Consider the following 17,514-nt stretch of genomic DNA (forward strand, 5'->3'; position numbering starts at 1 on the left):
TTGAAAACGGCAAACACCTTACATAAGATAATGAACGCTTCAAGGACATTTGATTCTGTCTTAACGGTCACATTATTCCAAACAATAAAACATTCCCCGTCTTCGAACTCTGCTCCACGAATGATCATTTGAGGGATAGACGGCGTGGGTATGGCCTTTTCGTGCTGAAAGTAAATTTAAAAGGTAAATTTCATCGAAAGATCGCATATATTGTTATCTTACATTAATCCACTGGATTACGCCATGGAGCGGATTCATCTTTCGCAGATTCTGATCTTCCTCTCTGGATCGTTTTGATCCACGTGTTGGGTTTTTCTGCCGCACGACAGCCAGAGCCCTCACTACATCGCTTTTGATGAAACGGAACATGTCACGGTAACGATCCAAAATTTTTGGTTGTATGTCTTTCCACGAATCCTTGAACTCGAATGCCTTAGGGTAAATTGTGGTGTAATCGTAAGCAAGCTAAAAGAAATATAGATCGTAATGTAAACTGTGAAATTTTAAAACTAAATACAGCACTCACAAGCATGCCACTGAATGCTGATGCGATTCTATAGATGCGATGCTGATGCTGATGCGATTCTATAGAACTCGACGACACAGGAAACTTCCGTTTCATGGCATCACGTGGGATCTTCTTCTTTCTCCTTCTAACCTTCTTCACTTTGCTTCTTCTTCTTGGGGTTTCAGGGGTTCACGGTTCTCATAAGCGGTACGAGAACTTGTACACGTGCCGGTAAGGCCGATTTTAACGTAGGGCCATGTTCCAGTTCCGGGGAGTGGTACCATGCGCGCGCGTTTTCAAAGGTGGCCAATCAAGCGAGCCTGCACCAAAAAAGGGCCGGACAACCACAGATTCGTCGACATGCCATTGTTCATGTTAATTCACTATTTTGTCCGGCCGGCCACACTATATTGTTCTCTACACAATTCACTGCACTTAATTGTCCACCACTGGCTCGCTTGTTCACTTGGCGTACGTTGGAGATCACCTGAAAATTAACGCGGTTAGAGTTAGCTGTATTGTCTATGGTGCACTTTCTAACCGCTCGTGGTGTATTTCCAATGATCCGTACTAGTTTTTTTTTAACTTTTTTAAGATGTTATGTTTTTATGGCATTTAACTGTGGTTTTAAATTATAACACCTTTTAATTTGTAGTTTTATTAGTATGTAGGTTTTAAATTGGGTCGCACATCAAACATGTACCGTACAACTACAAGGAACTACCGCGGTCAGTATGTTGACGGACTAACTCGCGGACCGACACTTTTTCGTCACTCCTCCGGAACGTTAAAAAATACAAGAGACCTGGCTCTATTCCGCGGCATCTATTTATAGCTCCACATGAGCCAGAACATAAACCCCGAACATACCCCATCATAACTCATAACTGACGATCATACTTCCATGACAACGATGACGATGACAGCAGACACGATGATGGACGAAGTTTGACGGTTCGGGAACACAAGCAGAACAAAACTTACACACTAGAATGGTTGATGTCCCATACTACTTTAAACATTTACTCCGACAAATTGGCTGCATGCTTAGCCTTATCAGACGAAAAGTCCCTATACACTAGTTCCGCATATAGTAATAAATTTTGTAAATGAATATGAAAAAAACTATGAAAAATAAAAAATCTGAATAAATAAATAATAAATAAAATAAAAAAATAAATAAACTTCTCAAAAATAAATAAATAAGAAAATAAATTAATATACATATGAATAAATAAATAAATAAACAAATAAATAAATAAATAAATAAATAAATAAATAAATAAATAAATAAATAAATAAATAAATAAATAAATAAATAAATAAATAAATAAATAAATAAATAAATAAATAAATAAATAAATAAATAAATAAATAAATAAATAAATAAATAAATAAATAAATAAATAAATAAATAAATAAATAAATAAATAAATAAATAAATGAATAAATAAATAAATAAATGAATAAATAAATAAATAAATAAATAAATAAATAAATAAATAAATAAATAAATTAATAAATAAATAAATAAATAAATAAATAAATAAATAAAGAACTAAATAAAAAAAATAAAAAAATAAATAAATAAATAAATAAATAAATAAATAATCTTTCTCAGTAATTGCTTTCGAAATCCGTGCAGCAATTCGATAGGGCATATCTTTGAAAATTTATTTGGAAACTCCTTCGACATCCTTCATTATTTTTAAAGAAATTCTTTGGCAATTGTCTCAGCTATTGTGTTCGCAATTCCTTTGGTAAAAATTATCCAGATTTTTATTAGAAACTCTGTAACAAGTTTCATTGAAAATCCCTACTGTAATTATTTTGAGAAATTGTTAGGCAATTCCTTTGGAACTTTCTTTGATCAGTTCTTGGCAATGCTTCAGAAATGGCTTTGCGAACTTCTTCAGAATATTTTCTCTACAGAAATTTCTTTAGAAATTCCATTTACAACTTCTCGTTGGTTTTTTTTTTGACAATTTGTTTGAAAAATCTTTTGGTAAAATTACCTTGGGAATAACTTATTTGGAAATGCATTCGGTGAATTTCCTGTAAGCTACTCCGTGGAAATCTTTCATATTATCTTTGGCGAAGTTTTTTTGACAAAGCTTTTGGAAATCCTTCTAGCCGTTTTTATTGGATTTGATCCTAAAATTGCTATAAGATAATTATTGGGGGTTTCTTGGATTTTTTTTTTGAAAACTATATCGGCAGTTCCTATGAAATTTGGTTCGGTAACTCATTCGAAAATTTCTGAATAATATTCGAAATTGATTAAAGTTTTTATTTTAAAAAATATCTACTTCATAACTTTTCGAAATTCTTTGGGCAATAGCTTTAGAAATTTATCAGGCAAACCCTACGATATTCCCTTCAGCAATTTCTTTGGAAGTTTCACCGGCAGTTCCTTTGCTAATATACTTGACTTTTGTAATTCAATAGTTCCTTTCAAAGTTCATCAGGCAGGTACTTTGAAAATTCCTTAGTTAATTCGTAAATTGAGGCAATTTTAGAAAATTCATCCGTTAATTTCTTAAAAAAATTCTTTGGTAATCCCTGTGGAAATTTCATTTGATAATTCCTTACGGATTTCCGTCTATTGTTACTTTGGAGATTTTATGAGATACACTCTAGCGAATTAAAAAAAAAACAAGCATTTACAATGGAACGGCCGAAGAAAATCTTAACGAATTACCTAAGGGATTTCCGAAAATCTAAGGAAGTTCACAAACAATTTCCTAAAAAAAACACAAAAATTGTTTGAAGGAATACCAGTAAATTGTTTTTACCATTATTCCTAGGGGAATTTCTGTGTGACTTCTTGAAAGAATTCTTACATTTTTTTATTTGAATCAGTTGAATCTTCGAAGAAATCGCAAGAGAATTTATTGGATGAACTAATAAAGAAATCTTTGGAAATACTCCGAAGGAAATTTTCTTCTAGGCATTCTTAAAAAAATCTTGAAGAAAGTTGCAAAACAGTCTTGGGAGGAATCCTTGTAGAAACTTCTGAAGAAATCATTTGATTTTATCTTATCAAATCAGATATCTATTCCCTTATTATGCAAGCATTTACGCTCCTATTTTCATCCTACTGAAAACAAAGGAGTGAAGCGCTTTTTTATATTTTTGTTAGAAGTGAGCACGAATGATAATAAAAATTACGTAATCAATCGGCGCGGTAATCGCTTTGTTGTGTGATTGGTTTTTTTTTTGAATAATTTGAATTTGGGATTGTAGGATTACTAAGACACGTTGACCCTACCAGGAATCCGCGAAGATATTTTTTTTTTTATTTTTTTTCATTTATTTATTAGCATATGCCAGCAAAAAATCCTGAAGGAATCCTTGGGGAAACTCGTAGAGTAGATAAATTCTAAAGAATTCGTTGCAAGAAATCCAGAAGGATTTTTGGAAAGAATTCCAACAGAAGTTCCTCTCAGAATTTTCTTAGAGGAAGTTCTGTAGGGATCCTTGATAGATTTTTCAAAAATTATTTTCCAATGGATTCTTTTGAAATTTCTTGAAGGATTTCTAGGATAAATACAACGGCGTGATTATTTGAGAGTTAGAAGAATAGATTTAACATTGTAAAATATGTTTATCTGTAATTTTCATGGGGGCCACATATTTGGTACCGCACCGGATCTCCAAATTCCTAGCTACGCCACTGCGGGCTGTATATCTCACACAGTGAACACTTCCACAGTGCTATCCCATTATGAAAGAAGCCTGGACCGATCGGAAAGAGAATCTGTCACCATCAGCATGGTCTTGCTAAATACCAGCGAGATCATCTCTTCAGATATTTGAGGAATTGAAAATATGTTTTTGTACAATTTAAATTGACTCATACGATACAATAGACTCTCGGACACTCACAACCACTTTCACTGGCTATCGAAACAGTATTCATTAATAGTCTTATTCGCCGTCCCGAGCGACCAACCTACAATGTTAAACTTCATAAATCCCAGCCGACTCCACTCAACTTCCTTTCCCATTTGCAAGTCTGGACGGGGCCAGGACCACGTGAATCGCCCTACTTATCGGCAATCTTCCGTGCATGTTATGTGCTCCAAAACAATTTGCCACACAGCCCCAGCACAGCGTTTTTCTCCGACTTGATACATTACACATTTTGGCAGACGGACGATGCAACTTACATGACTAAGGCTGACACAAATTTCGATTTTCTCTTATGTCCCCGCCCCCTCGGAAAATTTTAGACGGAATTTGACATTTTGAGGGGGGGGGACAAATAAATTATGCAAGAAATATAAAAAAAATAGAGTGAAATTAGAGCCGCCGAAAAAAATTCTTAACAAATCCGATGAGTTTGATGATTTTGCCTATTTGTTTGGGTAATTTTTCATCAAATACATTTATTATTTATCATCCACCCCCTTGACGAGCCTACGAGCAAAGTGACAAAAGAAGAAAATGAGATTTGTTCCGGCCTAATAGCCGGCAATGTATGCCAACACTTTCCGTGTAGGTACCGATCCTCATAATACCGCCGAACACGCTGCCCTAGCATATGGGAACCTCAAAGTTGTTCTTTATGTTTATGTTTCTAACTACTTTTCCGATGAACAACGTTGTCGAGAAAAACAACTTCTCTGCCGGAAGTCTGTGCCAGTCGTCCGCCGAACTACCTTCGCCACGAAAGAATGCAAATTGAAAGCCCCGGTTTGGGCAATTGTTCAAACTCGGTGGCAATTTGGCGAATTTCCTGTTTGTTGAGTTTCAACCTCGCATCCACAACTTTTCCCCCTTGTTCTTATTTTCTCAGTCAAGGTTGGCGGCAAGGATGATTGTACCTTAGGCTTCGACCCAAATTGGATTGCTCAATTCGGGGTTCGCTGCTTAGTGCTTACCTTTGTATTTGGCCTTGCAGTAGCCATTTTCGGGCGCCTCAAAGTCTCCACAGAGGCATCGCATTTTCCCATCCGCGGCTTGCACACAGCTGGTGTTCACTATCGTGGCGCAGTCACCGTGGTTGACACATTCTTTGGCTATCACTGGAAGAGAAATAGATGGGAAGAAAGGATTTAGAATTAGGGTTTTTAATTAATGCAATGGCAACAAATAAACAACAAATAAAGTAGCAATGCCTACAATGGAGAAAAATGGTCCCAAAATCGCAATTTTCCAAAATCGTTGATTTAGAACACCTGAAAATACCTACATATTCTTTTACAAAAAAATTAAAGTGGCAAGGACTCGAATGATGGGGATCTCGTCTTGTGAAAACCACAAGAAAGCGTTTCGTTCTAATTCAAAGCAAAACTAGACTAACCAGCAGATATAGACCTCTGTAGCTTCCCCCTCGTAGCATATCTTCCCATACCTAATACATGACACGTAGCAAAATCAGAGACTCCTCCCTTCCCCTAAAATGCTATGTAATTTCCCAATTAACAATTGCAAGTCACAAACAAGCAAGCTTGCTGAATTGTTGCTTAATAATGGTAATGATAGCTGAACTAAAATTATGCTCTACACATTACTGTTTAAATGATTTTTCAATTGAGAAAGTAGTCAATGTTCGACTTTCCTCATCGGTATCAACAATGATAAATCAAAACACTTTTTAAACGTTTAACAAGAAATTTATTCGACAAGCATTGATTCCTTAACAAAAGAGTTTAACAAAACATTTGTCTGCATCTTATTAAGGATGTATCGATAAGCATATGCTCCTGAACAATGCGCTTTTCATTTGTCAAATAAACGCCTTCAGCCCGTCATAGTTTGACTCGGAACTTTGTTTGGATTATGGGATAAATCATGGCTAAAACTGTTTAGACAACCAAGTTATTAAAGAACCAAAATTTTAAACGAATCACATAAAATAAAACAGAATAGAATTTTGTAGTTTAACATTGAGTGCCAAGATTGATTGATTGATTGATTTGTCTTTATTAACCCTAAAAGGAATACCTTCATGGCCTCAGTTTCGTCACCTCGCTGAGTGTGTTCCATCAAAGACGAGCTCTGAAAGGCGCCTGGGGTCCAATGGACCCCAGGTATCCTTTTTAGGGTTAAAGAGACTTTCAGCCCTTGGCTGGTTCGTCTCTATCCTAAACAGAGTGTCAAGAGACGTAATCAACGTAAAAATGAGGCATTTATTTATTAGTCTGGAACAAGATATCTTGTACCTTGATTATTATATTTTTTATCTTCCGCAGCAATTCGATTGTACGAGACGCTTTTTTTTTTTCCTTCTAAACCATAGGGGGATAAATCTGCTCATCAGACACCCTAACAGGAAGGTTAGGGTAGTGTGGGGATGAGGCCGTCTTCTACAGTGCCGGTAGAAGCCAGGACTACTCTTTCCTCGACCCACTAAAACACATTCCTATGGTCGCCAAACCCTACGTCTCTCCGGAACCACCAAGAAGGTATTGCTTCAGAGAGGGGCTAGTGCATATCGCACCCTCAAGGTTAGCTGCCGTAGCCTAGCAGCAACGAACATCGATGACTCGCACTGGAGAGTCCATCACGATAGCATGCTGGCGCTTAGCCAGTTTCCCGAGTGGTCCTCGCCACTCCCTTTGTCCTCGGAAGGCGGGCAGGGTCAACCCCGCCCGCGCCCTACTGCTGAGCGGACATCAAGAACTGATGCCCACGTGCAACCCGATCTGACCTGCCCGCAAAGGAAGGGTATCACTACCCTTCAGGCCCTATCAGATGCACCCGTAGGTTGCAGACAGCAGGATCTCATCTACCCCGACCCTTGCCGGGGACCCCTTTCCAACCGCGGGCTCAGATCCAACCCAGTAGACCGACGCCACGACAGCACCGCTACCGGGACTTCCTCTCCGCGGCCACTTAATCGCTGTAAGGGTCGATCTCGACCGCAGGGCACCGGTATGACCTACGAAGCCGACTTCGAGCCCCTGGACCACCTCTTGTACTGCATCTGGACTAGCCATTCTCCGAGTCCACGCGCCACCTCCTTTGTAGCTCCCAGACGATATGGGTGATAGCCGTTGAAACGGCATTCCAGCTAATCTCATCCCTACACATTCTCTGGACCAAGTTGTCCGGAGTTGTGTCCTCCCCGCATGTGGCAAGCATGCGGTCACGCATTGTGCGAAAACGCGGGCACACGAACAAAACGTGTTCCGCCGTTTCCTGTACGAGACGCTTGGATCGACGCATTTGACATTTCAGTGCTGTCGTGTTTACTGAATATTGTTTCCACAGTCACCTAGATATTGCGCGCAAACCAGAGGGGCAGCGAAAGCCAAAATCCCCGTAGCTCACAACAAAAACACGTCCAAAATTGTTTGTGCTGTAAATCGATGCATTACACAATTTCTTACTGATTTATTTGCTATCTTCGCGTTGTCGTGTAATTTCGAACTATTGCACGCTAAAATTTTGATAACCTTCTGCTAGTTTTACACGTTTTACTTAAGTAATAACTTATGGTAATGACTAATTCGCAAATGTCGTTCACATCCCAGATCTGTCAGAGTGCCCAAAAGTGTCAATTTCCCAAACATGTCAAATTCATGTGGACTACGGCTCATCTATTCGTGGTTGACGTCCGCGCTGCCCCGCTGGCGCAAACCCCAAAATTTTATTCCCACCTTTGGGTTTCCGCGCCGAAGACCCAGCGCCAGATTCGGCGACAAAGAAAACTGACAGCAGTCGCCGGACAGTTTGCAATCCTGATATTTGACGGCGGCCGCCCGGTAGTCATGAGAGTGGATTGTTGTCACGCAAATAGATCTTTTAGCTGAAAATGCATGTGTATTGAGTTATTGTTGACAGATTTTCTGCAGTATTAGTGTGAAATTCAGCGGTTTTCTGTATCGCGTAAGCCTTCGCTGGAAGAAAACGTCATGTTGTTCAGCGAAGCAAGGAAAATTTTCAGTGAAAAAAGCAATAATCAAACAGCATTCATAAATCGACACATTTCAATTATCCCTAAACATCCTTATGCACTTTTTATTGTGCATCCCAGCTTAATCACTCAGATGCTGATGATCTCAACCAGCCGTCGTTTATCGCGAAAAGATTGCGCCCCGTTTGATTTGTATGCGGCGGCTGATTATCCATGACAGCTCCCACCCGGCGGCTGCAAAAACAGTTTTAGCCAAGGTGCACACCGTGTGTAAATCATACGTGCGCGGTCTGGCGCGATCTGATGCTGCGCGTTTCGAACGCAACTTGTTGAGAATCTAAGATAAGCGCGACAATATCAAGATTCCATGACAAAAGCATAAATAAAAAAAAAACGCTTAACGGATCTTCGACTGAGCATGAGTAGATTACCTGAACAGATGATGTGAATGCACCATGTCCAAGACCATACCGCACCACATATTGTCATACATTTTTAACGATCGATATTCAATAATAAAAATAAAAACATATTCGTATCGCAATTAGTTTGTCTGGAAATAATATCTTCAATAAGGACAAACACTTTTTGGCCGCATTCGATACAAGTTTTCTCACCGTGCGATAAAAATCCTGACAGCGAAATCAGAATGGAAAACACGTGTTTTGAGCTGAACAGCTGTTGAAGTTTAAGGCGTTGTTCAGTTGATTACCTCGTGCTGTGCTAATTCACCACTGCTGAACACAAGTTCAGGAGTGATCATTATTGAGTCAAGGAAAGATTATGTTTTGCTTTGGGCGCTGAATCTCACCATCTCTAGGATGGCGCAGATAGGAAGGCATGCGGCTGGCAATCGACAGGTCTCGAGTTCTAATCCGGATTTAGGTAATTTTATATGTAATTCTTATTTCATAATAGATGTTCTCAACAAGAGAGGAAATAATTATTCTCGTGAGAGTTCAACATTTTTGCATTTTATTTATTTTCAGTCATTTTTGTCAAAGCTTAACAACAGCTTTCGTGTACATTTGTAAAACGCTTTGAACAACAAAAAATTAAGTTGGTGCACAACATGATGCTTTATAACTTCTCCAAATTTGTGTGAACAAAACCCGAACATAGGTTGTAAGTGAAAATAATTCAAATGGTATTCAACATTATGCTGAATTAATTCGTCATAATGGTGCCTGTTAAATGAGTGATTGTTAGTTGGGTTATAGACGCTCCCTAAAACTAAATAACGCCTACACGGTTCGTGGCTGTCAATCTTCAACAATCGCCGGATCGTTCTGCACCTGATCCGCTCACCTTGCACGCTGCCTTTCGAGTTTTGTATACTCTAGTTTTGCAGGGTTGTTGTCCGGCATTCTTACAATATGCTCTGCCCATCGTACCCTTCCAGCTTTTTCCTCCTTCAGGATGCCAGGTTCACCGTAGAGTACAATGAGCTACTGATAAAACCTTTGCTGCCACACCCCGTTCTCCTGCACATCGCCAAAGATAGACTTAAGCATTTGATGCTCGAACACTTCGAGTGCTTGCATGCCCTCCTCGAGCATAGACCAAGTCCTGAGGTTGTAGAGAACCACCGGTCTAATCAGCACCTTGTACATGGTGCATTTGGTGCGGGGGTGAATCTTTTTCGACCACAGGCTCTTGTGGAGCCCATAGTTTTTTTTTTTCGTCTAAACCATAGGGGGATAATCTGCAAACAGATACCCTAACAGGAAGGTTAGGATAGTGTGGGGCTGAGGCCGTCTTCTACTACAATAGAATCAATCCTCGACCCACTAAACACATTCCTATGGTCGCCAAACCCTACGTCTCTCCGAAACCACCAAGAAGGTATTGCTTCAGAGAGGGTCTAGTGCACATTGCACCCTCAAGGTTAGCTGCGTAGCCTGCAGCAACGAACATCGATGACTCGCTTTGGAGGGTCCATCACGGTAGCATGCTGGCGCTTAACCATTTTCCCGACTGGTCCTCGCCACTCCCTTTGTCCTCGGAAGGCGGGCAGGGTCAACCCCGTGCGCGCCCAACTGCTTTGCAGACATCAAGAACTGATGCCCACGTCACGTGCAACCCGATCTGACCTGCTGAAGGCAAGGGTATCACTACCCTTCAGGCCCTATCAGCTGCATCAGAAGATTGCTGACAGCAGGGTCTCCACCTGCCCCGACCCTTGTCGGGGACCCCTTTCCAACCGCGGGCTCGGATCCAACCCAGTAGACCGACGCCACGACAGCACCGCTACCGGGACTTCCTCTCCGCGGCCACTTAATCGCTGTAAGGGTCGATCTTGACCGCAGGGCACCGTATGACCTACTAAGCTAACTCCGATCCCCTGGACCACCTCTTGTACTGCATCTGGACTAGCCATTCTCCGAATCCAAGTGCCACCTCCTCTGTAGCTCCCAGACGATATGGGTGCCCAAGTAACAATTTCTATGCCTTCTGCTCTTAGACATTATTTATTGAGGTTTTGTCATGGATTTGGTAAATCCTTTTAAGTTTAATGAAGCAGTTCATGTAGTAAACAGTTTTAACAACACAAGCAACTTTAAAACAGTTTGTAGATATCTAGAAATCCTACGAATAAAACCTATTTGCTTGCTTTTTTAACAAGCAATAATGTCATTGGAAACGAACTGTTTAGTACGTATTAAAACTTTATCTTAAAGCTTCTTTCGAAGCCGCTTGCACGTCTCAAATTATCGGCCTTAAAACCTGATGAATTGCATAAAGTCACAATAAAGCAATCTTAAACCCGTTCGGAATTACAAGTGGAAGCATTAAAACTAACTGCAATACGATCTTCTCTTGAACAATAAATTTGATAGGCTACACAAACGAAAAGATAGTCAATTACACACAATTTGGGGTCATTATGATTCATACATGCGTGATTAGAAAACCTCGGGTGGGCTTTCTTGGCTAGGTGATCAAGCCAGCTTCCTTCGCTAGAGTTCGATTGCAATCGGGGTTTCCGAAGCAACTGATGGATGGGTATTGCATAGTTTGTTCTGGGTCTGGCACCACAATTGCGCATAAATAATGACTATCGCGCCCAGCCGCAGTCGGCGGAAGATCAACAAATACAATATACTCACTCACCAAGCACTCAAACAGTCTAAAAAACACGAAACACGACCAAAAAGCTCACGAAACTACCAAAGTTTTCGGTTTGTTTACATTGTTGACGGCTGTCGGTCAAATGAAGTGTTCTTAAGAGCATTCAGTCCGAGCCCACACTTCCGTAAAACTTAACAGTGTTTGTGTAGCGCACATAATTATGCTTTAAGAATAAGTAGGTGTTTACTAGTCATTGCATCGTATCATAAAGAACAACAACTCTAAAACATGTTCCTTTCATACTAACTGATCTTAAACCATCTTAAACAAAACCAGGAGGATTTAACTTGACGGTATCCATATTTTTCATTACGATGATCGATTCTGGCTTGCCAAGTGTGTGCGCCATGTTGATGTTTGAGTTGCAAATTGAATTCATGGTTTTGCACAAGGAATTAAAATGGTAATTTTTTATATGCCAAAACCCCAAAATGACGTGGCGCACCGCATTTTTTTTTTGAAACAGTTCATTGCATTACACGGTCAATTTTTTTGGCATGGATCTTCTTGCCATAGCTACAGGGTTTTCCCCGTGAAAATTAGCAAATAAACATTATGGACATGGATGATAGACATAATTTTCGTTCTTGCATTATTAATAATTTGCAATTTACTGCCAATTTATATGATGATTTTATTTTCAGATTCAGCTTAACTCATTGGCTTTAATCGTTCTTTTAGGATGTTGTACGATCTCCAAGACAGCATGTTATTCTTCTTGCGACCTATACAACAAATCTTATCTATGCTGTATAGTATACTACAAGAATATATCACAAAACCAAGTAGCATATATATCGTTTTAAGGGTTGGTTTTAACAACCTCCTGTAGGGTGGGCCCTTTTGGGTTTTAAAGGGTTTTATTACGGGTTTACTAGAGCTGTTAGGATTTCTAAGCTTCAAAATGAGTTTCAACTGTTTGATTGTAACAACAGCTTGTAAGCAATGAGAAAACTAAAAATGTTACTTGGGTGATAGCCGTTGAAACGGCGTTCCAGCCAAACTCATCCCTACACATCCTCTGGACCAAGTTGTCCGGGTTTGTGCAGGGGACCCGCATGCGGCAAGGTAGGCCTACTGCTCATCTTTTGCGAGTGTGTTAGTGTGACTGGCAACGCGACCAGAAGCCTAGTCGAATCCTGCTTGCAAATCGGTTTGTTTTGTCGATGGGGGTGGCCCGCGAAATCGCATTGTGTTGTTTGGGAAGGCCCGCTCGATGCATGTTAGGTAGGCGTAGTTTGTTCGAGTTTGACGTGCCTGCACCCTCCCTGGGTTTGTGTCCTCCCCGCATGTGGCAAGCATGCGGTCACGCATTGTGCGAAAACGCGGGCACACGAACAAAACGTGTTCCGCCGTTTCCTCTAAACCATTGCACACTAAGGCAGCATCCATTTATTACGTAACGCTAAAATCGAAATTTTTCGACCCTCCCTCCCCCCTCCGTAACGCTTTTTTGTATGAAAACCCGAAATTTTTTGTATGGGCCGTAACGCTTGGGCATACTCCCCCCCTCCCCCTAGAGCGTTACGTAATTTGTGGATGGCGCCTAAGCATTCGGGAGAATCCGCATGCCCGAAACGGTGTAGATACTGTCGGAAGCAACCATGACCTGTAAGGACCTGTGTCAGGTGGAATGTAACTTCCCCATGGCGCCTATTAATCCAACTATCTACCCTCGGTATCAACCTATGCGTCCACCTTCCTTTGGTGGAACTGTCCCACGCGCGCTGCCATTTGATCATAGAGGCCATCCTGACAGTCCTGCGTATGCCTCTTGTGCCGCGCATTTCGAAGCACTCCATGTCCTCACTGATAAGAATGCTGATGGGCACCATACCAGTAATGACGCAGAAAGCGTTGTGTGACACGGTACGGTACGCGCTCGCAATCCTTAGCGCGGTGCCTCACGCCGGGCCGCCATACCTAAGTATGGACGTAGCAACACTAGCCAGAAGCTTGCGCTTACTGGCGTACACCGCAGAGCTATTGGACTTCATCCGGGACCGCATCCAGTCAACTTTACCTCCTCGATCGTTTCACCGTAGACCTCGAGCGTAATGTCGTCGGCAAATCCGACAATCACCACTCCTACTGGGTACTATAACCTCAACACCTCGTCGTACATGACATTCCATAACACCGGACCCAAAATGGAACCTTGCGGGACTCCTGAGGTTATGTGAAAGCACTTCCGATCCACCTCCGTGTCGTAGACTAGTATACTATTCTGAAAGTAACTCCGAGAATCTTGTACAGGTACTCCGGTATCCCCAGACGCAAGAGCGCATCGGCAATAGCAGACCAGCTGGCGCTATTAAACGCTTTCCTTACATCCAGAGTCACTGCTGCGCAAAAGCGAATTCCCCTTCTCTTAGGCTCTAGTGCTTTCTCGGCGGTTTTTGTAACCGACAAGATAGCGTCTACGGTGGACCTCCCCTTCCGGAAGCCGTACTGGTTACTCGAAAGACCATTTTCGCCCTCGGTGAACCTCAACATTCTATTGAGGATGATCTTTTCGAGCACCTTCCCCGCCGTGTCAATCAAGCATATTGGTCTATATGCCGACGGGTCTCCGGGTGGTTTCCCCGCCTTTGGCAATTGTACCAGGCTCTGCCTCTTCCAAACTTCTGGGAAATCTTCCTCGTCCAGGCATTTCTGCGTAGCAGACCTGAACATCTCGGGAGCCTCTGCAATAGCTACTTTTAAGGCCAGGTTCGGAACTCCGTCCGGACCTGGGGCCTTACCTACGCTAAGGGATTTAGCTATCCCCGCAAGTTCCACATCGGTGACCCTCTCCTCATCGCCAGCCCGAGTCCCCGGCTGCCCTACGAAAGGAGGCCAAGGACTAGGATCATGACGCGGAAAAAGTCCTGCAATGATCCCCTCCAACATCTCTAGAGATTGCTCTGTAGGAGCCATCACATCTCTCGTTTTGGCCATAACGATCCTGTAGGCGTCACCCCACGGGTTCGTATTGGCACTCCGACAGGGACCCTCAAAGCAGGCCTTTTTGCTTGCTCTTATCTCGGTCTTTAGCGCGGCTTTTGCAGCGGCGAACACCACCCGCCGTTCGTTTCGCTCTTCCTCTGATCGTGCTCGCTGCATCCGCCACCTAGCCCGTAGGCAGGCGCGGCGCATGTCCGCAATCGCATCGGTCCACCAGTAAGCCGGTGGCCTCCCATTTCTAGGGTGGACTCGCCTAGGCATGGTCGCATCACACGCACGTGAGAGCACCGCTACCAGCTCGTCGCCGTCTAAACCGATTAAGTTTCGCTCACGGCGGAGCGCATCCCTAAATACCCCTTCGTCGAAGTATGATGTCTTCCACCTGCGAGGGCTTGGCCTTGGCCTAGCCGCAATACATCCTCGTCGTTTGGATAAACATCCCTGGTGGAATGCTGATCTTCAACACCGACGTAACGTTCTCCGTAAAGCTCGCCGCCGTTTTCAACGATGCCGTACCGAAGAGAACAGATGCGTTCTACGAAGGCTCGAAGCTGAGTACGATGATTGTGTATCGGCTTCTTTCCGTGAGTATGTTTTTCGTATCCAAGAGGAAGTCAAAACCGATCCATCCTCCTTCTGGCGTCACTTCAAAGGCAGAAAAAATGCGCAATCTGTTCCTCCAGAAATGTCATTTGGGGACAAAACGAGTCACGATGTCAGAGGTTCGGTAGAACTTTTTGCAGATTTCTTCCAAACTGTTTATAATTCCGATCCCCCCTCGGTTTCCCCGGCTGTGTTGAATAGTTTGCCATCATATGACATCCGATTTCCGTGCCCGACTTTCTCTGTCGCCGACGTCACCAACGTGTTGAACTCTGTTGACCCATCAAAGGGACCTGGCTCTGATAAATTGCCTACCGTATTTGTTCACCGATGTGCTGCAGTGCTAGGACCACCTGTTTGTAAGATATTCAATCTCTCACTATCGGAAGCCGTCTTCCCGGAAGCATGGAAAGTGGCTGCCATCACTCCGATCCATAAAGCTGGTAACGTTCGTCATGTTGAGAACTATCGACCAATTTCTATACTATGCTGTCTAGCTAAAGCTTTTGAAATTTTAATTCACGACAAAATGTATTTTACTGCAAAGCCAATTTTTTCGCAGTCACAGCATGGCTTCGTGAAGAACCGCTCTACAACATCAAACCTCATGGTCTATGTTAGCAAGTTAAATTCCAGCTTGAAAAAAAAAACGGCCAAGTCGATAGTATATAGGGTATTGGTTCCCTTCTTAAGCATGTGGCCCCCATTTTCATCCTACGAAAAACAAAGGATTGAAGCGCTGTTTGTTTTGTTTCTTATTTTTGTATTTTTTGTTAGAAGTGAGCACCCATGAAAACAAAAAGAACGGAATCAATCGGTGCCGTAATCGCTTGTTTTCGAATAGGATGAATATGGGAGCGTGAGATTAATGATGGAACACATACCCTACGTGGATTTGTCCAAGGCGTTCGACAAAGTACCGCACGATTTGGCGTTGTGTAAACTTGAGCGATTAGGATTTCCGAATTGGCTAGTCAGATGGCTACGCTCGTATCTGAAAGATAGATCCGCTTACGTGAAGTTGAACCCGGCTTCGTCTAGTCTTTTCAACACGCCATCTGGAGTCCCTCAAGGTAGCCATCTCGGGCCTCTGATTTTTATACTTTTCGTCAACGATTTGTGTCACCGATTGACATCATTCCATCTTATGTATGCTGACGACCTGAAAATTTATCTAATCATCAGCTCTTTGGTTGACTGTGCTGCTTTACAGCAAGATATCGAAGCGGTAGAGGACTGGTGCGTTTCTAATGGAATGACAATGAATGCGATGAAGTGCAAGGTGATCAGCTTTTGAAAAAGTCATACACCACGGAGTTTCGCATATATGAATGGCATTACACTCGACCGCGTAACATCAATCAACGAATTGGGAGTAACAATCGACAACAAACTGAACTTCGCGGAACACATTACCAAGACCACTGCTAAGGCTTTCGCCGTTTTGGGATTCATTCGCCGAAACGCAAACGAGTTCCGAGATATATACGCGTTGAAGGTACTGTACTGTTCGTTGATCCGTAGTATTCTTGAATACGCCGTACAAATCTGGGCTCCACATCACGAAACACATGTAGCTAGAATAGAAAGAGTGCAACGCTGCTTTGTACGTTTTGCGCTCCAAAGATTGCCGTGGAACGATCAGCTAAGATTGCCGCCGTATGAACACCGTTGCCAACTGATACGACTCGAAACATTGCAGCAGCGGCGAGAATATCTGCGAAGGATGTTTGCTTTTGATATTCTCAGTAGTCGTGTTGACTGCCCGGACCTCCTGCAACAGGCGAACTTTTTGGCACCGGTGCGTAGGTTACGACATCGTACGTTGTTCTGGACTGCATTTCATCGCACTGGATATGGGCAGAATAATCCACTGGAAAAGTGTTTCACACTTCTGAATAGTTTAGATTTCACGTTTGACTTTAACCAGAGTAGAGATAGTTTTAAAAATAGTATAAGGCAATTAACTTAAGGTTGTTCAGTCTGTACAGCTATAAGCTGAAGATGGTGAAATAAAATAAAATAAATAAAATAAAAAACTGATGCCGCGTGCACAGTGATTTGACCTTCCCGCAAGTAAGGCCCTACCAGTCAGCCAACAGAAGGACGTGCCGACGTGGGGCCTTCACTTGCCCCGAACGTGGCGAGGAACATGCCGACCGCAGGGCGCCGGAATGACCTGCGTAGCCGACTCCGTGTTCTTGGACTACCTCTTGTATAGTGTCTACACTAGCCATTCTCCGAGTCCACGCGTCACCATCTCTGTAGCTCCAAGACTATGTGGGTGATAGCCGTTGAAACGTCATTCCAGTTAAATTCATTACTTATACATCCTCTGAACAAGACTGTCCGGAGTTGTATCCTCCTCGTATGTAGCATAGCAGACCTGAACGTCTCGGGACAGCATAGAGATCTTTTGACGAATAGAGTGGCACACAGCAGTTGCATTCACAACAGG

At 42.4% G+C, this 17,514-nt stretch overlaps 1 protein-coding gene across 1 annotated transcript in view; it reads right to left on the bottom strand.

The window, feature by feature from the left end:
• LOC109419801 (uncharacterized) overlaps nt 1-17,514 on the bottom strand; it is a 59,260-nt gene that overhangs the window by 16,587 nt on the left and 25,159 nt on the right. The window contains exon 2 of the mRNA XM_019694092.3: nt 5,395-5,538. Within this exon, the coding sequence (XP_019549637.3) occupies nt 5,395-5,538 (144 nt within the window). The remainder of the gene's footprint in view (nt 1-5,394; nt 5,539-17,514) is intronic.

The sequence above is a fragment of the Aedes albopictus genome, chromosome 1, assembly GCF_035046485.1.
Source record: "Aedes albopictus strain Foshan chromosome 1, AalbF5, whole genome shotgun sequence".
Lineage (NCBI taxonomy): Eukaryota > Metazoa > Arthropoda > Insecta > Diptera > Culicidae > Aedes > Aedes albopictus.